Source organism: Bos mutus, chromosome 12, assembly GCF_027580195.1.
Source record: "Bos mutus isolate GX-2022 chromosome 12, NWIPB_WYAK_1.1, whole genome shotgun sequence".
In the NCBI taxonomy this organism is placed as follows: Eukaryota; Metazoa; Chordata; class Mammalia; order Artiodactyla; family Bovidae; genus Bos; species Bos mutus.
This window is the reverse complement of record NC_091628.1, coordinates 53,667,767-53,676,688: the sequence shown is the minus strand read 5'-3', so window position 1 is coordinate 53,676,688 and position 8,922 is coordinate 53,667,767. Positions and strand designations below refer to the sequence as shown.

General features: G+C 50.8%; 1 protein-coding gene across 1 annotated transcript; it reads left to right on the top strand.

The window, feature by feature from the left end:
- On the top strand, positions 1 to 2,195 carry POU4F1 (POU class 4 homeobox 1). Its single transcript, XM_070380854.1, has 2 exons — positions 1 to 358; positions 1,053 to 2,195. Exons 1-2 carry the CDS (start codon positions 236 to 238, stop codon positions 2,193 to 2,195), a joined length of 1,266 nt encoding a protein of 421 aa, XP_070236955.1. The 5' UTR covers positions 1 to 235.
- Positions 2,196 to 8,922: the final 6,727 nt, after the last annotated feature.

Genomic DNA, 8,922 nt, shown 5'->3' with positions numbered 1-8,922 from the left:
TAGAGCTCGCGGAGAAGTGGGATCGCGAGGCCGGCGCGCAGCGATCTGCGCGGTCAAAAGGAGCGCAGGGCGAGAGCGGCGGCGGCAGAAGCATCAGCGGCCCCCGGCGCTTGCGCCGCCTCCGCGCCGCCAGTCGCCGCGGCTGCAGCCTCCGAAGGGAGGCCGGGGGAGCCGGCGTGCGCACTTTCCCGCGGACTTTCGGAGTGTTTGTGGATTTACATGCTAAGCCATCAAGATGATGTCCATGAACAGCAAGCAGCCTCACTTTGCCATGCACCCCACGCTCCCTGAGCACAAGTACCCGTCGCTGCACTCCAGCTCCGAGGCCATCCGGCGGGCCTGCCTGCCCACGCCGCCGGTAAGCGCCCCAAGCCCGCGGACCCGGCCCGCGCGCCCGCCCCCTTCCCGTCTCCGAGACGCTGCATGTCGGGTGCTGATGTGTGCACAGATCCCAGTGCGGGGATGCGCGGGCGGGGATTTTTAGAAGAATCCCGCTGCGAGGCAGGCTTTGTACCGTGGCGCTTAATGTCGGGTTCCCGTCGCCTCCGCCTCCGTGTCGGGCGCCGGCGATCGGAGTGGGGAGCGCTGGGGCCAGGTCTCTCGACTTCCCTCCACTTTCTCTGTTGATTTCATGCCTTGGAAAGGCGGTCTCTGTTCGTGTTCGGGTGCGTGACACGGGTCCCCGGCTGCGAGTTACATCTTCATTTCTTCTTCTTTCCCCCTCCTTTTTCGTCTTTCACGCCCGTCCCCGGAATGTGTCCCCATGTCCCTCTCTCCTCTGCATCTGCCCCCCTCTCCTCACACTCCTGTCCCTTCTCATCTGACCCCCTATCTCGTCCCCAATGTGTCCCTATTCTGTCTTTCCCGGTCTCCACTATCCCCACTCCCGTTGTTATTATTTTGGTTGCTTTGTGTGTTGCCTTTGGCTCGCTGTGCTTTCTGGCTTGTGTGGTTTTGTTTCGTGTTTTTGCTTTTTTTTTTTTTTTTTTTGTTTGTTTTGTGTGTGTGTGTGTTTTGTTTTGTTTTTTTGGTTTGGTTTGTGTCGCCTGCAGCTGCAGAGCAACCTCTTCGCCAGCCTAGACGAAACGCTGCTGGCGCGGGCCGAGGCGCTGGCGGCTGTGGACATCGCCGTGTCCCAAGGCAAGAGCCACCCGTTCAAGCCGGACGCCACGTACCACACGATGAACAGCGTGCCCTGTACGTCCACGTCCACCGTGCCGCTCGCGCACCACCACCACCACCACCACCACCACCAGGCGCTCGAGCCCGGCGACCTGCTGGATCACATCTCCTCGCCCTCGCTCGCGCTCATGGCCGGCGCGGGCGGCGCCAGCGCGGCGGGCGGCGGCACCCACGACGGCCCGGGGGGCGGCGGCCCGGGGGGCGGCGGCGGCGGTGGCCCTGGAGGCGGCGGCGGCGGCCCCGGGGCGGCGGCGGCGGCGGCGCCCGGGGCGGCGGCGGGGGGCCCGGGCGGCGGGCTGCTGGGCGGCTCGGCGCACCCGCACCCGCACATGCACGGCCTGGGCCACCTGTCGCACCCGGCGGCGGCGGCCGCCATGAACATGCCGTCGGGGCTGCCGCACCCGGGGCTGGTGGCGGCGGCGGCCCACCACGGCGCGGCGGCGGCGGCGGCGGCTGCAGCGGCCGGGCAGGTGGCGGCGGCGTCGGCGGCGGCTGCCGTGGTGGGCGCGGCGGGCCTGGCGTCCATCTGCGACTCGGACACGGACCCGCGCGAGCTCGAGGCGTTCGCCGAGCGCTTCAAGCAGCGGCGTATCAAGCTGGGCGTGACGCAGGCCGACGTGGGCTCGGCGTTGGCCAACCTCAAGATCCCCGGCGTGGGCTCACTCAGCCAGAGCACCATCTGCAGGTTCGAGTCTCTCACGCTCTCGCACAACAACATGATCGCGCTCAAGCCCATCCTGCAGGCGTGGCTGGAGGAGGCCGAGGGCGCGCAGCGGGAGAAAATGAACAAGCCCGAGCTCTTCAACGGCGGCGAGAAGAAGCGCAAGCGGACTTCCATCGCCGCGCCCGAGAAGCGCTCCCTTGAGGCCTACTTCGCCGTGCAGCCCCGGCCCTCGTCCGAGAAGATCGCCGCCATCGCCGAGAAACTGGACCTCAAAAAGAACGTGGTGCGGGTGTGGTTTTGCAACCAGAGACAGAAGCAGAAGCGGATGAAATTCTCCGCCACTTACTGAGGGGGGAGATGGGAGGGACCGGGCGGGGCAGAGCTGGGGGCATTTCGCCGGGAGGGGGGGCCTTCCCCGAGCCTGCTTACCACCATCACCCCCCCCCGCCTCCCCCGGATTTAGAGCGGCCGTTATCCTGCTTGGATTTGAGGAGTCCCTCCTCGAGCGCTTCTTCTCCACCTCCCCTCTGCTCTCCCCGTCCTTACCCTCCCCAGCCTAAAGGACTGGGTGCCCAGTGTGTACGCGGGAGAGTAGGGTGGAGGTGAAGGGGGAGCACTTGGGGGAGGAGGAGTGGGGGGAAGGAAAGAGGAGACTGGAGAAGGGGTTTTGAGGAGCAGGATGGTTCTTGGGGTGAGGGTGGGGGGAGACGGGAAGGGTAGGGAAATGGACTGTTTTTGACCAGAGACACTTACCAGAATCTCCTGGGGACCAAGGAACAATGTACAAAAAACCTACCAACCACCAAAAACTAGACAAATAAAGACAAACTAAAACAAAACAACAAAAGCAAAGAAAAAAATACTTTAGAAATGTAACTCCAGAGAGCCGTATTCTGCAGCTTCATTCCATCCCCCCCCCACAACCCTAAGGAAGAGAAAAAAAGAGCACCACCACCGCCCCAACCTTACGCACATGAACTGAGTCAAAGACCAAAAAAACCAAACGAACCCGAAGGTGAAATTCTGGGTAGCAAAGCTAGTTGTTCTGTCTCTGTGTTTAATGTTCTCTCTAAATCTTACACCCCATCCAAACCCTCTTTATTTTTTCTTTTTCAATAAGACTCCTCCGATGACTGCTGTCCATTGCCAGAAAGGAAGTGGGAGGCCAGCTGAAAGGAAGGAGGTGGGTGGGGGTAGTGGCTGCTTGTTTAGGTGAAGTCCAAGTTTTCCAGTGACCCAGCCTATATACTCCTGTGGCCTGATTGGTCGGTGAGGGTCTTTAGGGAGAGAGCTGACTAAGAAGCAGGATTTTAGAGGCTCTGAAATAAATATTTATTTAGGAAAATAAAACAATTGAAGCCAGGTTTTTCTCTTTCCATATGTGCTCTTATTGCTAAGATCTAGAAAACAGACCATTTCAAAATAAGCTTTTCCCTCCACTCATAGAACGTGCTTGCCCTTTCATTTATTTTTCTAAGTGGCTTATTTTAAACTGCTGTTTGTTTTTTTCTCTCTATTGATTCAAATAGATTGATGGGGTAGCAGACAGTAGGAGAGATACTCTGACCCATTTTCTCCACAGATCAAGACCCATCTTACTCTTCTAGGTCCCCTTCTCTTTTGGAGAACATGAAATCATTGAAATAGTGAGAAGTTTCTGCTTTCACTTGGAGCAGGACTTGGCTGTGAGAAAATCAGCTAAATCCCAGATGAGAGAAAGACAGGTTTAAAGCCCTCCATTTCTTTCAAAAGGGTCTGCATGTTGGGAGGGGGGAAGCAGAACAACTGTTTCATTATTATTACTATCCAAAAGTAATTTATTGCTGGGGATAAATGTTGGGTAGCAAGAACTTTAATTTGCACTATCAGTCTCCCAAATAGAAAATCATGTATAGTATTTCATAGTAATAATCAAGGTACTTTATGAATTGCTGATGGATTAAAAAGAGAGAAAACAATTGAAGGTGGTTAGGTAAAATGCCTGCTTGGTACACAAGACACCCTTGATCTTGACTGGGTGGAGATGGTTTATTACCATCCTTTAATAAGAACTAAAAAACTGAGAACAGATAAGAAACAAGACTGAAACCATGCATGATCTGAAAGGTGCAGGAAGAAACACAACTAGATCTCACTCTGGTTAGGCATTATTTATTTAATTACGTTGTATATCATTGTTTGCAGCGCAAACATTCTATGCATTTGAAACTGAGCACTAAACTGGGCTAGCTTTCTGATAGACCGTTTTGTGGATAGTGTGATTTCACAGTCGACTGCCTGTTTTCACCGAAAACACAACATTCTTGTCATATTCTTGTATTTAGAGGAAAAGGAAAAAAGGAAGATTACTGTAAATATTTTCTTGAACGCACACACTCACACAGTGGTTACAAACTGCCAGTGTTAATCCTGAAATGTCTCACGGATTGATCTACCTGTCCATGGATGTCTGCTGAGCTTTTTCCTTGGTTATGTCTTTGCTCTATTATCTTTCCCTCCTCCCTTATCAGAACCACTTTTGTGCACCAAAATACAACAGAGAGATATGTCCCAGTACACTTACAAATAAAACATAACTGAAAGAAGAACAGTTTTATGATTTGGGTGCATTTTTGTGTTTATACTGGGCCAAGTCCCAGTAGAGCCGGTCAACAAATGAGACTCAACTCAACCAAAAATACAGGGAAGGGGAGGATGTTTAAGTTGGGGGGGCGGGTGCGAAAAGAGGGGAAAGGATGAGAATGATGTATTTTTCTGCTGAATCAGAATTCACTTTCAGATAACTCATGTGAAAGTGGTGCTCTTGAATAAAATGAATTCTATATTAGTTGTCTGTGTTTATCAAAGTTTTTTTTTTTTTTTTTCCCTCTTCTAACTGCAGAATCTCTTCAAGCACAGCCCTCACTTCAGAGTGGTGGAAGGTAATAAATAGCCAGGCACCTTCAAAATATTTGAATCAGGATTCAGGGGCAGAGGCATTTGGAGGTTTATATGTATTGTTCTAGCCTAAAAAAAAAAAAAAAAAAGTTTCTAAGAAGATGTTGTAACTAAATAACTTTTCTTTGGAGGTTAACATAAATAAAAACCATCCACTGATCTGTCCAGCCATGGTGTCAAATGCCTCTGTTCATTTGGAACTTTAGTGTGCCACCTACTGCTCCAGAGGGATTAGAGATTCCCTATTGGTGACCTGGGACTAGATCAGATGCCAAATGTATCAAGTTTCTTAATAGCTAGGCTTATATCTTCTGAAGTCATCCCACTTTAGCCAAATCTTTTTAATTTCACTGGCAAATCTGTGAAACAAAATGCTTGATGTTCAAAAAAAGAAGAGTACATTTTAAAAGCTGTGATTTTAAACAGTTGTTAATGTTTTTTTAAAAAAGCAGAGGTATTTTTAAAAATAGATCTCTTCCATCAAAATTGATTTGTTTCTGTTGTTATTAACTTGAAATATCATCAGTTTTAAATAAAATGCATTTCTTTTTTTTAATGTTATTTTATAGAAAAATATAACCAGATCTCATTGTTGGAAAACCAGGAATGAACAAATAAACAGATTTACAAAGGCTGTTTTTTTAATCAGTCTGCCCCAAACAGAAATGTTGCAGACAGATATATTTGTATTATATAATGATGATCAATGTATGTAATAAGAACCTGAGATTGTTCTGTATTAAGTAAAATCTTTACCAAATAAAGAGAAGACAATATTATGTTAATAAAACAGATCATGAAAATACAGGCTTTGCAGAGTTTCCTATTTTACATAGTAGGAAACTGTGCAAAACAAGAAATGTCTTGCTCTCTATTAAGTGAATCTGTGTACTGTCCCAAGGAATAATAAGACTATTCTAAGATACCTTTAACTGTCAATCCATTAAGAAACAAACAAGCAAACAAATGTCCTCCTGGAGAGAGTGCTATGGCTTGCTACTCAGTGGTAGTTAACCTTTCAAAGTTTTCTGGTTCTGAAGAGAACTTCAAGCGAATTCCTGCACCAGTCGTTGAGTGGAAATAGTGGGTGGTTCTTTTAAATAATCTCAAAATAAGTTGGAGAGAGTGGGAAAATTGTGCTGTGTTTGCATTTCAGCCTCTCAGGAAATCCAGGCGGAGGTGGAGTAGGAAAGGTAAAAGAAAAGTAAACATAAAATGCATCTGCTACGTTTAAGTCATCCATTCGTTTTAAATTTCCTCTTTTACCCAGTCCTAGTTCTGGGTCCCGCTCCTTGTGTCGGTCAAGATAATGATGTCCTTAAGACGCTTCAACTAACTTTTGAATAGATTTTTGTTTAATGTGTGTTCTGAAATTGCTCTCAACTTCTATTACACTCATAAATAAACCGTAGGCACTCACTGCCGTGACTGTATCGATGTTTAATTTCTTGTGATATTGATGACTTCGGTCCCGTTGCTACACAAGGCTGCGCCAAAGGAGGACAGGGTACCCTGGGTCCAGGACTCATCTGGCCAGCTCCCGCCCTCAACCCCCTGCCCTGTCGCCCTGGTCTCTCCTGCCAATCTTATCTGCAGCATCCCTACCCCGTCTTTCACTTGGGTGGGCTTTCATTCTCTAATCCTTGAAGTTGGAATTGTGACTTTTGACCTGGCTAAAAGCAGCGTTCCCCACCCCATTCAAAAGGTCTTGGCGGCCGGCGAGGTGACAAAGGTGATGATCACAATTACTCTGGTTTGGGTGAGCCGATGGGTGTTCCTGCCGCTGCAGTCTTAGCCCCAGTCCTCGCGAGTTGGGTTTCAAAGGAGAACGCAAGCTTAATTGATTTTTTTAAAATAGCAGCCAAATTCTGAATCTCACGGGGGGACCTCTTTCCCACCTGCGAGATAAGTCTTGTCGCAATAATTACGTTATTTAATATTTGATCAAACCTTTGTGCCACCGCGGTTGGCGGGGCCGGGCCGCCTCCAGCCCTCGCGGGGCAGCGGGCAAGCGGCGAGGCACGAGCCAGGCCGCGAACGTGCGGCGGGGGCGCCCGGCACGGCTCGGGTCGGTTTGTCCTTTGAATAATTCATGGCCTGAGAGTTCTGGAAATTAATAAAATGAATGATAACAAGAAGCTAATTAAAAACTTTCTTAATTGTCTAGTCAGATTGGTGGGAGACTGGCAGCCCTCCCTCCCCCACTCCTCGAAATCCCGTGGCTCCGCAGGGCCGGGGGGCGCGGGCCCGGATGGGCATCGAAACGCGAGCGGGCAAACGCTCCTCTCGCTCCGGGAGTGATTTCAGAGGCGGCCCCGTGATGCCGCTCCCTCCCCTCCAGCCCCCTTCGGCATCTTGTCCGCCCCCCCGCTGAACTTTGCATTGGGCGGATTGGCGGGGACCTATTCAAACCTCAGGCAGAGCTGATTGTGTCAGAATTTGCAGCCCGGAGGGGACCCATTCTCCCCGGCACCAGGCAAGGTCCCCGTTCTCCCTAGAAACACTCATTCCACCCAGGCATTCCGCGCGAGGCATCCCAACGCCCGAGGTGTGCGGGCCGCGGCCGAGCGCCCAGGGTACGCTGGGTCTGCGCCCCTCCGCCGCCGGCCGCCACCCGGGTCCCGAGGCTTCCGGATGCCCGAGACCGCAGCTCCTCTCGGACGGCGGGAGAGCCACCGCCCACGGGCCCCGGCCGGGACTCAGCCAGGCCGTGTGGATGACCCGAGCAGGTCAAACGAACGAGTCCCCGGCGTCCGGCGCGCGTGCGCAGGCGTGACCGGCAGGGTGCGGACCGCTGGGAGCGCCGGGCGGACCCGGCGCGCTCCGGACGTGCACCGGGCGCGTCAAGTTAGCGCATGCGCAGTGCGTGGGCAGAATCTCCTCCGAGAATTGCGCTGGAGTTCAGCAGCTGGTAATTAGGCGCCCCCAGAATATTCTTTCCCACCCTGTAAGTGCTTCTGAGGGCGTCCTGCGAGAATAGGGGAATGGACCAGTCTCTCACAGAGATTATAAAGACTTCCTTCCCCACCGTCTGCCTAAAGTCAACAGACGTCTTAAACACCGCAAAACTTTCAAAACTGGTCGACAATTTTGTAAAAGAACGGGGAGCAATAAAGACTCGGTCTCTGTTTTGCTGTTAGGATGCACCCAGCAAAGTCCTGCTACTAATTTGACCTTATTAGGGAGGAATTTATACCAGGCGCGGAAGGAAGGCTGGCCGCTCGGCATTCGTCCCCGAGGATTCTGTGGAGTTCTGGATTGAAACACGGAGGATGAAAATTTTGGGCCCAAGAGGTGCTGGCTAAGCTCAAGTAGAGGGACCAGTGTTCAGTTCCTGAGCCCCAGAGTTGGGGCGAGGAGCGCCTGCTTCCCATCCCCTGCCCCCAACACGAGTGTCCAGGAGGTCGCTTCTCTCCGATTTAGGGAGGATAGGAAAAAGAGAAGGGAAAGTAAGGAAGCCTGGAGAGAAGTGGCGAAGGAGGGATGCAGGAGAAAGAGAGGCAGACTCCTTGCATTGATTAGGTAAATCGAATTGCAAACCAAAGTTTGGTAGCTCTGATGCCTGGCTTCAGGGCAGCATAACGCATGCAAATTTTTGTAGGCATGACCAGAATAAAACAAAGTGTTGACAATTTCCAACCTTGGAAATTCTCTTGCACGAGTCTCTCCACCCCCCCGCCCCGCCCCCTCCAAGTGTTGACAATAAACATTTAATGAAGGCAGGGATCTTGCTGTCTCCAGTCAGTGTCTGAATCCTTTAAGCAGACCATTAGCACAGCTTCTTCTACTTTAAACATCACGCGCTACACTCTAACATTACATATATGTAAAAATACAAAGTGTGAGACAAATAATGTGTTTATACGGATATCTTAAGTGGTTTGCAGTAGTTCTGATACCCCCTGTACTTATTAACGGAAACTAACTCATTGTAGAGTACTCGCGCTTAAAAAAATGTTAAATACAGTTAATGCAATATTAATCGCCCTTTGGTGATATAAAATGCAATATTTTCAGGCAGCTATCGAGCTTTTCTAGAAGAAGAGCTGATGAAAAGAGTCACAGCTGAATAGTGGAGAGAAAAACCCCGGTATTTATTGCTTTTGTTTGGCTTTTGGCTACAGAGACAGGAACCTTCT

Coding starts and splice junctions, on each gene's coding strand:
- POU4F1 (XM_070380854.1), top strand. CDS start 236: ATGATGTCCATGAACAGCAAGCAGCCTCACTTTGCCATGCACCCCACG. Junction 359..1,052: donor CCTGCCTGCCCACGCCGCCG/GTAAGCGCCCCA, acceptor TGTCGCCTGCAG/CTGCAGAGCAACCTCTTCGC.